The 19,245-nt window shown below is 41.4% G+C and overlaps 1 protein-coding gene across 1 annotated transcript in view; it reads left to right on the top strand.

The window, feature by feature from the left end:
- Positions 1-744: 744 nt before the first annotated feature.
- Positions 745-19,245, top strand: part of UNC5C (unc-5 homolog C (C. elegans)) — a gene marked incomplete at its 5' end in the record, with an annotated part of 94,038 nt that continues 75,537 nt past the window's right edge. Inside the window, one exon of the mRNA XM_010138790.1 lies at positions 745-966. Coding sequence (XP_010137092.1) covers positions 745-966 — 222 coding nt within the window. The remainder of the gene's footprint in view (positions 967-19,245) is intronic.

Raw genomic sequence — 19,245 nt, 5'->3', positions numbered from 1 at the left:
TACCAGCAGCACCAGAGAGGTGCAGAGATTCCTTACATCAACAGCATGCATCCATGTTGGTCCAAAATGTCACCATCTCACACCTGTTCAGCCCCATATCCCAGCTCCTGGTTTTTCTCTGGAGGGAGGACTGTACAGACCAGTGTAATACCGAGTAAATAAAGCATAGCTTGGCACTTTCATGAGCAGTCATAGCAGGAGAGTCAGAGGATGAACAAAGCAGCATAGTCTGGACTTGCATTTAGTCTTTTGCCTTTAGAGTAGATTTCAAATTGTTCATCTGAAATGAAAGGTGCTATTTCCTATTTGTACCAGCCTCAGCCAATACCAGCTACGTGCATGCACTTGATTAAACAGTATGATAAGTCACTATTGAAAAGTGTGACCTTGAAGCCTCCAAAAGTTTCTATTATTTCTTTTTACGGTTTTGCAGGCAACTCTCCCAAGCGCTAACATAGTGCTTTATTGCTAGTATTGCTGCTGATGATAACAAAGGACCATTCCCCTTCATGTGAATGTGCACATCCCTGCTGCATCACATAGACGGAAGAGAGCTCAGGATGTAAAGAACAATTTCTTCTAATCTGAAAACAGCAGTGTATTTAAGCCTCAGTCTAGGAATGCTCCTAAGATAACATTTTACTTGAAAAGTACGCTCCTTTTGAAATTTTCAGAAAGTGCTTGTAAATCTTTGCCGGCTGAATTCTGATTGTTTCATTTGTCCTTTTTGCCTCTTTTCTACAGATGATGATTTTTTCCATGAACTTCCAGAAACTTTTCCATCCGATCCTCCAGAGCCTTTGCCCCACTTCCTCATCGAACCTGAAGAGGCTTACATTGTGAAGAACAAGCCTGTGAATCTGTACTGCAAAGCGAGCCCAGCCACGCAGATCTATTTTAAATGCAACAGTGAATGGGTTCATCAGAAGGACCATGTGGTAGATGAGAGACTAGATGAAACCTCTGGTGAGTTTGCATTGTGTCACTGAAGGATGACAATTAAAATTTATTAATATCAAGCTCACCATTGTAATCTTGCAGGTATTTCATATGGCAACTACTTTTCTTGATACAGCTGTGAATTCTTTATCTGGCATTACTGAACATCAACTGTCACAGCACAGAGGTGGTGTCTGCATCCAGGTCAGATAGTAAAGCATGTTTGTAGAGCCCCCTGCCCAAGTTTGAAACAAGACAACCCCTAGGAGAACCATGCACCAAAAAAAGGGAGTTTCTTTCTCAGCCAGGTTTACCCTCTGTTCACTCCTCCAGTGTCACGAATTCCTGGTGGTTGCACAGTGTCGTAGTCACAGAGCAAGAACCACATTCTCCCCAAAATGCCAAAGAGCATTTGTTTTGTTCCTAGAATGATGTTTTCTTTGCAAGATTTATGAAAAGGGGCAATGGGAGGGAAGATATTTATTCAGCTTCCAGCAAGAAGGAAGGACAAAACACACCTGGGCACAGTTTAGAGCCGTGTATTGATCCAGAGTGAGCGCCTGGCTGTTATTCCACTACACTTTTCTGCCTGCTCCGTATAGCCTATAGAAAGAACTACAGTAGTTTGCAAGGAAAAGAAAGGAAAAAAAAATAAGCCAAGAGCCTCATCCTTTCATAGTCAATACCAGAAATCCCACTGACATTCATGACAAAAAAAGGTTTAAAAACTGAAGAAATAAACCAATGTAAATCAAATATATGATTGTGTCCTTTTGCACTTTCACAGGCACCCCCTTGTCGTGGGGAAAGAGCCTGCGTGCCCTTGTGAGGTTGAGAGCTGTGCTGGTGGTGGCATGTGCCTCCGGTGGGGTCTCCCAAGCCAGACAGGTCTCAACTGAAGGGTCAGACAAAGTGTGTCCACGGGCAGGATGGGCTCAGTAGCCTTTGGGCAGCCATCCTAGGAGAAGGACAACTCTGACTCCAAACCTGGGCAGATGGAGCTCGTTTAGCCCCATAAGGCTCATCCATCTAAGAGAAGGATACTCTGACCAAACCTATGACCTGAGGACTTCACTGTCACCGTCCAAGCTCACTAGGCCCTGGCAGATGAACCTCAGGTGTAAAGGGTGGAGCCAGTTCTGCACACGCTGCACCTCACCTAAAAAAAAAAAAAAAAATCCACCATGCAGGCTTGAAGGGTGTGTCCATTTGAGAAGACTAGAAATCAGCAAAATTTGAACCACATGCAGAGAGATGAGCAAGACTTACTGCTGTTTTGATAGCTCTGAATACCTAGCAAGAAGGTACCTCTCATTTGGGAATTGCACCACCACTCGGTCTAATTACTTAGAAAAATAACTCCACCAGATGTCTTGGAAGTCTCTTGTGAACTGGGTTTTATTTGTTTCAACTCATTTATTTGCACAGAGATCAAAAGCATAAGTTTCTAGTGGTACTGTGGTGCTCTCAGCTTGAAAAAGAGAAGGTGGGTGTAGGAAGAAAGGCTGAGGGAAAAATCTGTTGTAAACTTTGGGCCTGTTTATTTGTTTGTAAGTATTAGCTTTTCCAACAAGTTGACTGCAGCAGGAAAAACAAACAAAAAAAACCCCAAATTCTTGTTAATTGCATTTTCAGGTTTTTTTCATCCATGGAAGTCCACTGGGATCAATAAGGACAAGCAAGAGGGCAGCTAACAGTGTTAATTTGATAAGTTTTCATTAATGTCAGCATTCAGAAACATGAAAATATTTTGCTATAGGTGAATTTTTTACTACAGGTGAAAATTCATTCTTTCTTTCTCAAAAATCTCATTGTAGAAAAATTTCACGATGCTGTAAAGCAAATTGCATTCTACAAATGTAGAAGGCCAGTCTTGAAAAGAGATGCATCTGAATATATTAAGAGGACGAATGTTTTGCATAACAAACAGCAGCAATTATATGCAAACGAAACCCATATCCAATTAGAGATTAACATAATCTAGTGGAGTTTGGAGAGGAGGAGGGTGTCAAAAGCAGTGCACATCGTATTATTGGCACAAAAGCCACAAATCCAGTCACGCTAATAGCTTGTTAAAATGAAATTGTCATCAGAACCTAAATTTGTCAGTTAACCTGGTTGTTGCCAAAAGGTTGGTTAATGCGTGTCACAGTCGCAGTATTTGTACACCTTCCTGTAAGCTGACTAAGAATCTGTGGCTCAATAGCGCTTTGATAGTATTGAAATGGGTAAACACTGTATTTAAGGCAGAGGTAAAATACCTTCTTCGAAGCAATGAAAACTTGGGAAAATAGATCCGCTGCAGATGGAGCTGGAGAGAAAGTTGCAGGAGATAGTGCCTGTGAGAATTTTTTCTGGTGCCCAAAGAAGGTGGTGTCGGCTTAGCAGCTTGGACTGGTGAAGCTGGCAAAGCCCTTTGCTCGACCACTTTTGAGGCTATTTTGGTTTCTTCTGCTATTTTTGGCTAGCTAGTGCAGTAATTGTAATGTAGGGCACAGCAGCTGTAACTGAGCTGCTCAGAGGGAGGTGTAAGAATGGTAGCCCAGGCCTGTGCTGCTACTGGCTTCAGGCTTGCGGTTAGGCTGGAGAAATTGTCCACAGACCAGGTTAGATCCAGCCTTTACGTGAGTAACCCAGGGCTCAAAGGGATCTTGGTTACGTGGTGTTGCTGCTGGGTCAGTCATGTAATCCCAGCAGCTGGAAACTGGGTGCATCCTTCTTTCCTGGTATTTATCATTCTTAAGGTCTGTTGTGCCTAAATACGAAGAAGAGCACCAAGCTGAGGCAGCCTTTTGCTGTGTTTTTGAATGAGGCTTTCTCTTTCAGTTCTTTCAGGAGAAAAGGAAAACAAAGGAAAACAAGACAAACAGACAATAAAATATATGAGAGGAAAAAAGTAAAGGTCACCTGTGCTTTCTTTTCTAAAGGATGGGTAATCAGTAAGAAAGAGGGCTAAAATACAGGTGTGATGCTAGCGGTACATCATCTTGGGATTGTAAATGATGCATGAAAGAGAGAAATAGGTTTTGATTTGCAAAAGATTATGTGTTCACGCACTTTGAGCCTGTGCCCAGGAATGAAGTCTATGTAGAGATGATTAACTCTTCCTATAAGGCAAATTTGTTTCTGTCATTGATAAAACCAGGGACAACAGCACAGCAATAGCAGTGGCACAAGAATTGGAATGAGAGTGCAGCTGAGCTCTCATCAAAGAGAGCTGCTAGACAGAAATGTTGAATATATTAAGAAGGTTAATTTTTAAGAGAGGAAAATAAATATTTATATATTTTTTCTATGTGTGGTTTTTTTTCTTTGCAACAGGGAGAAGGTACAAAATAAGAGTTACAGTTACGTGCATTTTGCACTGTGGGATATTTTTAAACAGTAGGTAAAGCATTGCTGTAAAGAACATGCATGGGGACTCTGTGGGAGTTGTTGCCTTCTGGTTAGAGAGGATAACAGTAATAATGACAGGGTGTTCTAGTACCACTTTATTTAATTAAATTAGCCTGAAGAGAGAGCCTTGCAAAAAAAAAAAAAAAAAACAGTGATCAGGTCTGAGAAGCCAGAAGCTTTACACAGAAGATCATTACATTTTGTTTTCTAATCCTCAGGCTCGCTGCAATTTTTCTTCCTTATGGTAAAAGCTAAGCATTTTCATAAAGAAGTCAAATGGGTGCTTTGAAAATCTTTAGTGCACATCTTTGACTCTTTTATTTCCTACGTACATGAATTATGAGGCTGGGCATGATCTTTTTTGTATTTTTGCTGGAATATTTTCCCATTAATGCAGAAAAATATATGTAAAGAATAAGAACAGTGATTTTCAAAAACAGAGATAAAAGTTGTTTTGAGGGAATGCGTTTGGTTTTAAGGCTGATTGTTATAAAAAGTAACAGCAACAAAAGTGAAAGAAACCTTGTAGAAGTGATACTTTTGGGGGCAAGAAAATTCCATTATCACAGAGCAGGAAGCTCAATAGCATCAATAATCGTTAAAGCAATTAGTGCACATTTTCCAAATTACTGTACCTCTGAAAATGACTACGGCAAAAGATTTTATTTTGCGTATGTGCTTTCTATGTAGATATACTTTCAGACGCACACCAGTTCCACAGTGGTGGGAGACTTGTGGACGTAGAGAAAATCAGTGTCTGGCACCCCTTTAATTTGTCCAGAGGTATTAAATGCTGCTGAATCAAACCCCACATCCCAGTGACGTACAACAGAAAAACTAGGACTAGAGGGACCTTTTTTTGTGCGTGTGTTTTCAGTTTGGATTTGCATTGTAATAGTTTCTCCATGACTATTAAGGTAAAATGATCTATAGAACCCCTCTTGCCCTCTGCAATGCCTGTGACATGTTTTTGTTCTCTCTCCTTCAAGCAAGGAGAAAACAACATTTGGGACTCTTCTGAGTGCTAATTAAGTAGACATATTGGGCAATTCAGCCAGCATTATTGTTTGCCTACACTTTCTGTCTTCTATTTGCTGGGATGCATGGGGAAAGAAGGGCTCTGGGAGTTTGCTGATGACCTCTGTGTTCCCAAATAGCAGCAAAGGGGAATAAGGACACTTGAGTCTGGCCTGAGGCACCAACTAATGCAAAATGAGCAGGTTTGTCTGCGGAATCTCAAAGGAAAGGCATATGGAGGGAGGCTCTGTTAAGGAGCAGGGGAAGTCGACAATCCTTTTTCCCATGTCATGCTTTCAGAAGCAGGCTCTCAGAAGACCTAATGTCCCCTCAGGAGCATCCCTGGTGCCACCCAGCCTTCAGCAAGGAAGGTAGGTGGCTTGAAGGACTTCTCTTTCAGCTGCTGCTTCAACTCCCTGCCTCTCCACAGATCAACTAAAATTATATAACTTTATTGTTTCTAACTTGAATCTGGCTCAGAATAAGATTTTTGTCTGATTAAGAGAGTTTATCGAACTACACTAAGGTGATGAATATGGTCTTTTCAGACAGAAATCTTAGACTTGGTTGTTTCAGTTTCTTTACAGAGCCACCACTGTGATTCCCATGCTTACCTCCCACCATTAGCTTTCCCCATTAATAAAGCATTTTTGGATGACTTGCAGATTTGATGAAAGGAGACTGAGCTTTTGACGTAGGGTCATCATTGATCTGGCAAATAGGAGGTTGTTACCTTAAGCAATGGGTTTGGCAGCCTGTCAAGGGAGTAGGTACCCAGCTAGCTAAGTCTTTAATAGATCGCCCTCTCAACAAAAGATCAAAGACTGACGTCTGCCCTTTTGCCTTTAAAACAGCTCTTACAAGGTGCTTCACCCAGGACCCCAGTGGGGAAGCCTCTGCAGAGACTGTCTCTGCCCTTCTGGCACCACGTATAGAAGCAGGAAAATAACTTCTAGCACACAATGCTCTGCCCCTTTATCTTCCTCTCTGTGTGTACATCTCATGAAAGCAGTTTGTTCTGTGTTCATGACACCACAGTATAGAAAGCTGGATTGCCCTAATGGCAAAAGTCACATCAGCTTGTTTGGACAGTCTTTAAACTGGGTCTTTTGATTATCCAGCAAAGATCATCATACAGCTGCTCATTCTGAGAAGTCGTGCTCGTTTATCTTAGTATTTTTCATAAATAAGAAAAGCTATTGTTTCTCAGTATAGCACTGCTTTGAATGCCTGTGTTGAAGAACTTAATTTTGAAGCCTGAATACAAAATCAAGGTGTCCCCTTCCCTCATGTGAGCACAGCTCAGGGAGAGGAATGAGGAGGGGTAATGTTTTACTTGTTTTCTCTGACCCACAGATCCTCCTTTCCTTACTGTTGTTTTCCCTCTTTGCACATCTTCCTTCCTTAATCTCTTTTTGCTTCTTGACCTGCTGTAGCCTTCTAATTCTCTGTATTATTTTTCAAGAGTCCAAAAGATAAGGAAAAAAGCTATTTTTTACTGAACAAATGTGGCCAGTATCTCTATTAACTTCACTAAGGAGATGACAAGTGATGCTAAATGCTGCAATATTTTTACTCTCTGGGGTAGAATACCTTGGGGTTATATTAGTGAGGGTAGCCATATCATAAATAAGTATTGGTTTCATTCCAGTGTTGTCACAAGCCGTTTTATTTTCCGTTTATCATTGGATCAAATCAATTACAAACATCAAGCACCCCGTTTCAAAATAATTATTTCTCAGCAACATGTTGCCAATTTTTATCTCTGCTTCTTCAGTAGTCTGCCCTAATCCAACTCATTTCAAGGAAATTTAAAAATGTGTGTGTGTATCAGTTCCCAAATGATTCTACTAATAGTTTTGAGATGTGGGTTAAAATTGATACTACAGTCCATTTTCTTCAGTATTTCAAAGTCTGTTTCCTCTTTGGAAGGGTGCTGTAAGTGAAATGTTTATATGTATGGCCTGAAAGGCTGCAGCTGGTACAGAAAGGAGCAGACAACTTCTCCAAAGAACTAGAATTCTCCGGGGAAATACAGGTTGCTTAGTTACATGAAAGTATACGAACAAACCCACACTTCTTTCCTGTTTGACATCTAAGTTACATTTTTATGTCACTTGGGCCATCTTTTTTCTGCCTGTCACTACCTGTAGCCTGGTGGGCGGCTCTCCCAGGGAAGAGGAGCCTGTGCCCGTCACAGCTGCAAGAGAAGTTCTCTTTTCTTACAGTTCACATCTTCAAAATCAGCTGCTGGGAACGTGGTCCCCAGCACACCTAGGTCCAGGGAATATGTAACAGTAAAGCTGCTGCAGAGGTTTTTTGCAAGCAGGCAAAGTTTTCACTTTTATCTTGAGTTATTAGTATATTTTGATAGGAAAAAAGCTGTTTTGAGAGCTTCAGACGAAACACCCTCATAGAGATGTGAAGAGTCACCGGTTTCTAGGATATAAATTCAAAATGGTGGTTATTTTTGTTGGAGTGGAAAAATCACTGAGGTCAATCCTGACCTAAAGAAGAGAAATAATCTTTTTATATGCAGAATAAGAACATTGGGACAGATACTTGCTTCAGGAAATCTGCTTAGAGGCAGTGCAAAACCACAGCCCAAACCCAGGGAGATTATCTTTTTATATAGAAGCCTGGAATAGACTTTGGGTTTTTTTAATTTTTACTCTCGTGAGGAGAGTCTGCACCTAGAATACATGTATTAATTAAAAAAACCTGTTATATGTGGGGGTTTTGTCCCTGTAAGTCTTTGTAGAAGGCTGCTTCTAGCTCTTAGACCTACACATCTTCTTTACATGTTCACAGATATTGGCACCTGCCTGATCTTGTGCTAATGGTACCCTCTCCAGAAGCTCTGTGCCATGCAGAAGTGTGTGACCAGCCATCTTTACTGGAAGTGGCTGTGAACCTCAAGAACCTTCTGCCCTCATGCTGCTGAGCTGATTGGGGTAGGCTCTATCAGCCTCAGCGCTTGCCCTGGCCTTCAGGGTATTCAGGGATGCTAACAGGGGGGCCCAGAGGGAGCTACTCTTCCTGCAAGTCAATCCTCACACTCTTCCTCTGAGTAATGATGGACTCATGGGAAGGGTCATTTGTCTGTTCCAAATTTTTTGTGGATTCACCATGTATGTCTGTGCAAATCACTCAACACCTCTGTTATTTACATCTGCAGAGTGCTTTGAGACCAAAAGATAAAAGCTTTAGAATATTTATTCATTTCTTATTGCACCATTAACTTCCTATCTGCAGCTGTTCATCTAATTGTCCTGAAGGTTTCCTGTGGGCTTCCTAGAAAAACAAATCTGAGACAGGAAACAAAGTTATTTAAGGTAAGAAGAAGAGGAATATGGATGCTTAGTGCATTTCATCTGAAGCATTTGAGGATACCCTTCTGAATATTTCCAGCCTACACCTTATCTCTCTCCAAGTTTTTCCTTCATTAAACCCTTTGTTACACGCTTGTAATCCCGTTAATTCGCCAAAAAGACATCTTCAGACATTGATCCACCCACCACAGCTTCAGACTAGCCATCGCTTCGCACAGCAAGGCTTTCTTTTTCCATCGTGTACCCTGGCTCCTTTGGAGCCAAAAGCCCCTTTGTGTGGTATCTGGAGCCCCTGTGGTGAGGGTGCTCTGGTACCTGAAAGGCTAATAAATATCAACACGGTTTGGCAACAAGTCCCAAAGGTTAGTCTCCATCATGCATCCGCTGGCATAAATGGAAAACAACTGGTTTTTGGATACAGGAGTGACAGAAAAGAAGAACAGAGCCAAGGTCTTGTGTGCTGTCAAACAAAAGTGCTGCAGTCCCTTTGCACCCCAGCAGCTCAAAGGCAGGAACACTTGCATCCTAGAAATGTAGTTCTTTCAGTTAATTAAATATGAGGATGAGTAGGGCTAATAGGTCTGTAGTTTCCTTGGAAAAATTGCTGAAAATATTAAGGGAAACAGAAGGTCAAAATTAGACCTTACTTTTTCTTCAGTGAGAACAAGTCATAGCCTGATGCAATCACTGGAAACATCTTCTGATGCTGTTGAGAGACACTGGGGTTTTGAAGACTGCAAGACGTTTAAATATTGTTGTCTTGAGTCCCTTGATGTCCGTGTAAGCTTGTATCTCAGTTGCCTAGGTAGTACCTTCTACTTTTTCCTTTATTAGCTTATTAGACAGTGAAATCATTCTCTGAAGGTTTTCTGTTGCTTAGAACTACATTGGAGAAATCCTGTTTGGTGGTTTCGGGGTTTTTTTGGGGGGGAGTGTTTAATGCTACTTGTATGGAACAATTTGTTGCACACAGATGAGATTTTGTGAGGCTTTTTTCACGATGCAGTTGCAGTACCAAATCAACGCTAACGTGTAAGGCAAAGAGAGGCGGCTGTCACATGCAGCTCTGACCCATACAGGAGATCTAATTTCGTGCTGCCTTTGCGGGTTCACTGTCAGGAGTCATTTTGTCATTCCCATGCGTTCCTGATTCGTACATAAATGAGCAGTGTCATGTGGTAGGCACCAGCAGGACTGCCATTCACCTGCAAGGTTATGTACAGCTCTTTCTCATCAGGTTTCAATGGGATGCCTTTCACAATTCCTCATAACTTCTCATCCCTCTTCGTATTTTGAGTGTGAGAACAGAAAGGAAGCCTTTTGTCAGACTCTTCTGTGTCTCTTCATTCCCTTGAATACTGATCTTTAGGCCCCCGCAGCCACTTCAATCATTTGCTCCCAGGTTTTGATTTGAGAGAGGATCTTGGTTGGCTGATCGTTGCTTTTGGCTTCCCAGTGACTCGTATAATGATGTTTCTGTAATGAGGGTTAACACTGCACCTGGGTCAATAGTCATGCCCTCTTCTGAGGAAGAGTTGGGATTGCCAGGCAGGCCATGGTCTCTTTTATGTTTTTGCTGGAAGTGGATCAGCCTTCCTGTGGGATTTAGTTTTAATCCTTTTGTTCTTCAGCTAAGGTGGAAACCAGTATTGGAATTCAGTCAGGATGGTTACCCAGGGAAAAAAAAAAAAAGGCATCCAGAATTACAGGGATGCTGTTGATGTCATTTAGTTACATAATGAAAAAGGTCTTTTTTTTCTGTCAAAGTGTTATGGATCTGCAGAGAAACTTGCTCGCATCCCTGGTGCGTTGCTGTAGCTGATGGGGACTGTGAGCTGTGCTGAATCCAGAAACGTGTACACACCAAATGACTTCTGTGACCACCAGGCTGCCTGCAATGATTCTTTTATTCGCTACAAACTAAGAAAAATCTCCTGGTGTTCAGGAGCTGGTGTTTTGACTGCTGCCCTGGCTCAGCCCTGAAAACACACTGGATGGGGGAGCAGACAGTAAATTCCCAGAGCTTCATCTCTGTCTGGAGAAAAGTCACTTCACTTGACAACACACTGGACAAAGCAGCTGTTTGCCTTTTTCTTTTTCTTTTTTTCTTTTTCTTTTTTTTTTTCCCAAGATAACAAAGTCAGCTGTGAAATGCCATCCCTAGCATGCAGAACAACAATGGCAAAAAAACAGTGTGGCCTTTACACTTCTCCCCCAACCTGCTGTTCCTGCACATCGCACACTAAAAAATAGGAAAAAAAGTGCTGAGGAAGGCTCCCGAGTGACCCCTTGTGTCACGTTGCAAATCTCCTTGTTCCCACTGTAGCTGCACCATCCACTGAACTGTGTCACTGCCAGTTCACAGAAATAAGGCGTATTCACATTGTCTCTGCTTCTCAAAGCCATGCAGAGTGGGTGTGGTGTATAAGTACATATGCAGATATGTATTTTTTATATATATACACGTATGTGTCAGTGAGTCAATAACAAACAATTTGCACATATTTTGTATCAAAATTTTCACAGAAGCCTGTTTATTGTTCATTCCCTGATCTCCCCCTCCACCACGCAAATGGAATGCAAACACACTGTTCAAAATTCAGATGCTCTTGGTTGGCTTCCCAGATGTTTGAAGTTCAATAGATTTTTTACAATTTTTTTCATAATTTCCTCAGCTTCTTCTAGTGAAGTGCTAAACAACCATTATTCCTTTCTGCCTGCGCATTGAGATTCATCTGTAGGCTCTAAACTGCCTCAAAAGTGCTTTAATTTTGCATGAGCACTAAGCTGCGGACTGGGAAGCATTACCCACTGCTGAAGGCCCAGATCATTAGAAAGAGCATGTAAATCCTCTGAACCAGAACTAAAAAGTGCACAGATTTTCTTTGTGAAGTCTCAACTGCATCTTTAAGTAAAACATGAACCATTGGCATGTTTTTTCCCTAGCCCTTGGAAAAAAAAGTCTTTTCTCAGCTGCACGCACCTCAACCAAAAGAAGGGAAGATGGGGCTTTGACCCGAGAGCTGGAGCTGTTAAGACCTCATACTCATGCTTTCTGATGCAGATGATCTCTCTTCTTCCCCTCCCTGTAAGTAGCACCACCCCGGCAGAGAATTACTTCGGTATCACCACCTAGGGTAGCTTAGTGTCACGATGGCTTGGGTCAAGATGCTTTGTCTGGCACTTGTTTCTGCTCCTAGACCTCAGTCTGTGTGAGTTCATAAGTGGTGATGCCCATGATTGAATGTAAACACGTGCTTGAACTGAATTTTTTTGTGGAGTACTGCTACACCGGAGCATGATTATTGAAAAAGGAAAAAAGGAAGTGGCAACAATAGGCACATGTTGTTGCATGTGGTAAAGAACAATGAATTTTGGAGGTCAATTTGTGCGTATTAGCAAAAAATGCCATCAACCAGAAAACAGCCTCCATTAAAAAAAAAGGGGTGAAGGGGCTGTATTTCCTTTGTCTCTGAAGTGTCTATAGGTCTGAGAACAAGCAGCCCAATGCTGTTCTGAAGGATTAAATGGCAATAGTTTAAAGCTTACATAAAGCAACTGGCTGCCAAAGTTGGCCAGAAGAGGAGATAGCAGAGGGGCTATTTTACCTTCCCCAAGGGGACAAGCCAGTAGGACTGTACTGCCCACCTCCACCACTCTGGCAGGGACTGGGGCATGCAGTTAGTGTTCCACCAGCATTCAAGAACTCAGTTCTAAAATTTTCCCTGCATCTTACGTAACTTGATCCTTCAGTTGTTAATGGGAAAAGAACAAAAAGACCTTGTTTTCACTAGAAGAAATAAAACAAAGTTCCAGTTCAAAGTAAATAGTAAACTCCTTCTGAAGACAGCCCCTTGTATTTTTTGTGTAAGTAAAAAGATTATAATTTTTGGCTTTGGTCACTTAAGTGTTACATCAGAGAACAATCTAATGACAAAGGACTGCATGGTAAGTCTTTTATTAAGTCTGTTTACAGTCATACTACCCTGGTGTATGGTCTTGGCCACTTTTATGAAGCAAAAATATAATGCTGTTTTAAGAATGTTTTGGATGAAGCTTTGTTTGATGTGTAAGATAGATGGGGACTATGAGAACTGAAAAATACTTTCATCCTTTCTGTAAAACACTGTGGAGAGTATCCAACTCCTCCTGAAATTACAGCAGAACTCCAATTTTATTTTTTGGTGTCAGGATTCTTGTTCCACTCTCATCTTGCATTAAAAAGTATGTATACTTAAGTTATTAAAACATTACGTAAACATTATATATTTATATAAAACATTAATAAAGTATTCCTTCATGTTCCTCTCCTAATAGCTAGAAGAAGGAGCTGTGAGTCAGAAAGCCTGGACTGTTTCAGACTGGCTGTTGTGGTTTAACCCCTGCTGGTGCAGCTGCTCGCTCACTGCCCCTGCTCAGTGGGGTAGGGGAGAGGATCAGAAAAAAGAAGTAAAACCTGTGGGTTGACATAAACACAGTTTAATAGGGCATAAAAAGGAGTAAAATCATAATAATAGTAATAATAATAAAAGAATTAGAATATATAAAACAAGTAATACACAGTGCAGTTGCCAATGCCCAGTCCAGTCCCAAGCAGCAACCCGTGGCAGCTTCCCCACCTCCGTTCATATACGGGGCATGATGTCATATGCATGGAATATTCCTTTGGCCAGTTCGGGTCAGCTGTCCTGGCCGTGTCCCTTCCCAACTTCTTGTGCCCCTCCAGCCTTCTTGCTGGCATGAGAAGCTGGAAAGTCCTTGATTTTTTACAAACACTACTTAGTAACAGCTAAAAACATCAGTGTGTTATCAACGTTGTTCTCATACTAAATCCAAAACACAATGCTACACCAGCTACTGGGAAGAAAATTAACTATGTCCCAGCTGAAACCAGGACACTGGCACTGATTTATTTTAAGACTGAGCAAGCCACCATGCTTTTCTCTATCTCTAGGTTGAGGATCTGAATGGGGATGCACCATGGTTTTCTAAGTTACAGGCCATATAATTTGATTCTATAGCAGCATGTGTTGCATGGACATGCAGAGGAATCGCCCTACCCCAGAGGCGTTTTGCTGCTGACTCCCCAAAGCCTCTACTACATCGTCAAGAAACACCATCCCTGCCTTCTGTGTCCCCCCTGCATGCCAGGAAGGAAGATTTGGGGATATATGCAATTGGGGAATCTGTGCCTGTGTAAGCAGGGAGGGAGCCAACAGCACTGAACACCAGGTTTGGGAGGATGCTCTGAGTACTGGTTTCAAGAAACTGAGCTTGTAAGGGGTTGCAAGTTACCTGCGTGAAAATGGAGTATATTTCCATGCTTATTTATAGTGGCTGCGGTACACTGCAATCTATATGCGTGTATTACAGTAATGTCTTTTTCCAGACCAGTAGGTCATAAAGTTCCGTTTCCCTGAGAAATGTGTTCTGAGGCATGTGTGATTGCTAATTAATGAAATACCTTTTGGGCAAATGAAAGTGCAAAAGCACAGAAATTGTTTGAACTTTTACTTGCAGAGAAAATAAAGAAATTATCCATGTAGTTTCTTAGAGTTTGTATGTGCGGTTTAGTCTTGCAACTAAACAGCTCCTGTTTAGTGTTGTGCCAGAGGGCCAAACTCATGCCAGTATAATGATTCCCCAGAAATTGCTCTATCAAAGTCCTGAGGAATACTTTCACGAGTTGGGTATTCATATCAAATGCTGAACATTTATGGCAGCCAAAATACATAAAAATAATTTCTTGGCAGAGCAATGCCCAGTGAGGAAGATAGTAACTCTATGACCTGGACTGATTCCAGGCTGGATAATTGCATTTGATTAATTTATAATAATCTTCTGTTCTCAGAAATGTACAGTGATCATTTCTTGTCTTGAGCAGTCATATTCAGTTGCAGAACCTTGTAGGACTTTTTTTTTTTTCTCTCTCTCTCTAGAAAGAAATGAGTCTGATTGGCAAATCTGTTCCTATTAAAATCATTGGGAAATTTGCCAATTACTTCAGCGGCTGCAATATGGAACCCATGAGTTATTATTGCAGTTACTAATAATCTACCATAATATCATGCAATTACATTACATTTGCATACATTAAAAAAGATAACATTTCTGCCTCTGAAGACCAGGTAATCTATCTCACAGTTTGTATAACCAGCTAAGTTAAGCACCTGGGGACTGTGTGAATGAAGTGTGTCTTTGCTTGATTATCTTTCTAGGATACAGCTTATAGTAAAAGACCATATATGTAAGGCACAATTCCCTCTTCATGCTTTCTTTTGCTCCAAGAGGGGTGGTGATTTTATTTTAATATACACCACCAGCCAGTCCCTCTCCCCTGTGGTCATTTGGCTGCACACATTAGCAGTAGGCAAACTGAGCAAGACACCCTCCACCCTCTGCCTCTCTCTGTCCATTAGTCTCTCGTTAATGGGCAAATATGGAAATAAGTAAAGTTCTGGTTCCTTCCTACTCCTTTTTGGAGCCCAAGCGGTAATAGTCCCAGAGGCACATTTATTTCATTGAGATGAATTTTGCTGTGCTAGGATCATAATTTATGGAGAATCTATTTAATTTGTGGGACTGGGATATAGGTGTAGACTGATTATGCCAAACACCCTGAGCCTTCCTGTAAGCTATCCTCACTCCTCAATTGGACAGAAAACTGTTAGGAGCAAAACGATATCTTAGACTGTATAAGTAGCCCAGGCCTTGAGCAGCCTCTGTGACACCTTTTCTAACCCAGCAGATCCAGATGTGTATACTCAGGACCCAGAGAAGACAACAAATATTTTTGGTTTTGGTTTTTTCCTGAGATTTTTTTTACTTCCTTATACTCAAGTTGTAAAACTTCTTACATTGCTTCCCTCTTGGGAATGCTGCAGTTATTCACCAAGATCAGAAAAGAAACTCTTGTGCAGTAAGAGCCCGGCAACCTGGGAATGCATTTTTAATGATTTGCATTTCTTCCAGTGAGCAATCTTAAGATACATTTACCATTTATTTTGGAGAATTGCTTTAAATTACTTTGATTTTCTACATTTTCATTTTAAAGCTCCTTTCATCACAATCTTCTTGTTGACAGAAATAGGGTGGTGATAATTAGACCCAGTATCTTCACATATCTGTCTTCATACCCAAAATCCAGATGGGCTGCAAGAGGCTACAGAAACAGTTCTCATTTTGTTGAATGCAAATCAAGTTTGGACAGTGCAAGCAAATTCTTTTCCCTGTCATGGTCTAGCTGTTCATCACAGGAAGAATACGAGGTACCAATACTATAGAGATTCTCTTCATGGATTTATATGCATTACAAAGGACCTGTCAAGCATTTCAGCTGCCTGCATTTCTGTTATCTCCCTTCAGCTGTGTTTGTTACTACATTTCTTTAAAATAGGAAGATCCCGATTTCTTGTGGATTGTGCCACCATCTCTGTGATTACATTAATTCCAGAAACATTTACTCTAGTGCTTTAAGAAAATATTTATGCTGCATATATTCATCTGCTGTATAGCTTAGTCATATGAGGAACTAGACTGAAAAATTCGGTATATCTCTGATAAAGAAGGTAACGTAGATGAGATGCTCTCTGTGAGAGGGCAACATTTTGTTACTTAGCACTGTGGCAAAGTTGGCCAATACCAAGTAGATTAGATGCTGCATAAATTACTCCTAATATCTTAATCTGACTTGTTTTAAATGTATCTAGGCAAAACATAGGGACTTATAAAGTGACTTCTAATTTTGTACTCAGAGGTTGATCACTCACCTATGATCAAACAATTCAATAAAGAGTTGCCTAAAGTATAGACACATGTGTGCCCAGGTCACCAAGAAAGCCAACAGCATCCTGGCTTGTGTCAGCAATAGTGTGGTCAACAGGAGGAGGGAAGTGATTGTCCTCCTGGACTCGACACTGATGAGGTCAGTCCTTGAATGCTGGGTTCAGTTTTGGGCCCCTCACTTCAAGAAGGACAATGAGGTGCTGGAACGCATCCAGAGAAGGACAACAAAGATGGGGAAGGGTTTAGAGCACAAGCCCCGTGAGGAATGGCTGAGGGAACTGGGGTTGATTTTAGCCTGGAGAAAAGGAGGCTGAGGAGAGACCTTATCACTCTACAACTACCTGAAAGGAGGTTGTAGTGAGGTGGGTGTTGGTCTGTCTCTCAAGTAACAAGTGATAGGACAAGAGAAAATGGCCTCAAATTGTGCCAGAGGAGGTTTATGCTGGGAGTTAGGAAGAATTTCTTTACAGAAGGAGTTGTGAAGCCTTGGTACAGGCTGCCCAGGGAAGTGGTGGAGTTACCATCTCTGGAGGTATTTAAAAGATGTATAGATGTGGTGCTGAGGTACATGGTTTAGGGACTTTGGCAGTGCAGGGTGAGCAGCTGGACTTGATGATCTTAAAGGTCTCTTCCAATCAAAACAATTCTGTGATTCTGTGAAATATTGGGATTTTTTTTGGCTTTTTTTTTAATGACTCCAGCTACTGTTCTTTGCTGTAGAAACAGAAGCAGCTTCAACAGGGATGAAGTGAAGGTCTCTGTTTGAAGTGATGAAACCAGGGTTGTCCTGCATTTGGTGTCCGCGTGAGATGGATAAGTGATGCACTTCTGAATGAAAGCAGACAAACTGTACAGCTCCTCTGTGAAATCTGACGCATAGCAGTATGTCAGCTGATAACAAGGCAGTTGCTATCTGAGGTATCTCAGCAAATTGCATTTTTTGTAATCTAGCCTAGGAAGGGACTTTCTTTAGCAGTTATGCTGAAATGCATAAAGAATAGCAGAAAGAATAGGATTGCAAGTTGGTGCAACAAGAGAAACACATCCCTCTGTGCTTACCTTAGAGTCTGAGGCTGGGTGCATTTCAGCTGATGAGATGTTTCTCCTAAATCCATGTGGCTGGTTGTGCAATCAGGTGCCAGTGGGTGATGCCGGAAAGGAGTAGTTGAATCAGCTTCAAGTTTTGGCCATGGATGGTTACATCCCAGATGATCCCATGGTATCATCAACTGGTTTGATACATTCTGAACTCCGGGAAAAATAGTTTACCTTAGAGGCAAAGACACAATAATACTTTTTGCTTGTAAGCAGAAAGAGGTGGCATCTGCTTGGTACGTGAAGAAGGTTGGTCATGGCACAACTGTTGATATTACTCAAAGATCAAAGGCCAGATTACTTTGAATAATCTGAAACCTATCACTACTTCACAGCTGTCTCAAAAGACATTACCTGGAGTAGCTTGTTATTTTTAATTAGAAAGCATCTCAGGAAGTCAGAGATAAAAAGTTCTGCTGGTGTGTTCAGTGGCAGCTAGCTATCTATTGTATCATTTTGTATCTTCAACAACTTATGAGAAAACACATTTGTGTCCTGAATTTTAAGACTATTTCGTGATCATTATTAACCAGTACTATCATTATGAGCCTGCCTGCTTTAACTCTCAGGTTACAAAGTTCACAGCTCCATCAAGATGTGTCATAATCAGCCTTATTATAAGAATGTAATATTGTAACCTTCAAAGACTCCCTGGCCTAGTACTGTAAAAATGGGAATGAACTACAGTAATCTTTAGCCTAGCAGCAGTTGCACTGGGAAAATATGGCCATTTTTATGCATGTAATGTACCTGCTCCCTCCCCACCCTGTTTATGCTCTTCTCAACAGGACAAAAGTTATCCCTCAGACCCATTTTAGAGCCAAGTTAGCTCATCAAAGCAGAACAAGTTCATAACACAATGTTCACTGCGTATCAAATGCCCATGCACTGCTTTGATTTCCATTCTTTGGAGTAGGGTTGCCATTTTTTGAGTATTTCATTTCAAGGAGGAAAGCTGTTAAGTGTTTTCCCCAGAGTAGCTGACTGTTCAATGGCTAAAGATGTCAATGAAAATGACATAAAAAGGGAGCAAGGCTGTGATAGTCTCTAGCAGGAAAATGCATCTCATTAGAAGGCAATCCCGTCCAAGAAGTCTATGGTATTACATGCATGAATTCCTGTGTGCTGTTGTTAACCAAGTTTTGGATGCAAACAGCACGCAGCCTCAATGACAGTGCACAACTATGTACAAACAGTAATTAATTGTTGGCTCCATGAATGGACCCTCTGTGAGGCTGGAGGCAAATCAAAGGGTTGGCCTCATTTCCAGTGCTTGAGGAATGCACCGTGCTGTACATTTGGGAACATTCGTGTTATGAATACCACCTTGTAAGCCGTGCGGCAGGAGACCGGGGGCGGCTGGCCTCCACGGGCTCAAGTCTGTGCTCAGCAGAAGGACCTGCCCTTTCGTGTTTGGTGATGAGGACAAACTGTGCATGCTGTGATCCAAGGATCTTTCAGTTGAGTTTCCTGGCAGATCTGGATGGAGAAAGAAAGTTAGTCCTACTACACAAAATACTAATATGTGGATTGATATATCCAAGGTGGTTTGCAAGAGTGCATTTTTGAATCTGATGGTGATGAATGAATGGTGATGGTGTTTTCTTCAGGTAGACACACATTAGAAGTTTATTGATACTTTGGGAACTGCAACAAAGACCAAATATGCTGACAAGAGGTG

This window comes from Buceros rhinoceros, unplaced genomic scaffold (assembly GCF_000710305.1).
Source record: "Buceros rhinoceros silvestris isolate BGI_N320 unplaced genomic scaffold, ASM71030v1 scaffold2816, whole genome shotgun sequence".
In the NCBI taxonomy this organism is placed as follows: Eukaryota; Metazoa; Chordata; class Aves; order Bucerotiformes; family Bucerotidae; genus Buceros; species Buceros rhinoceros.
This window is presented reverse-complemented; position numbering and strand designations above follow the sequence as displayed.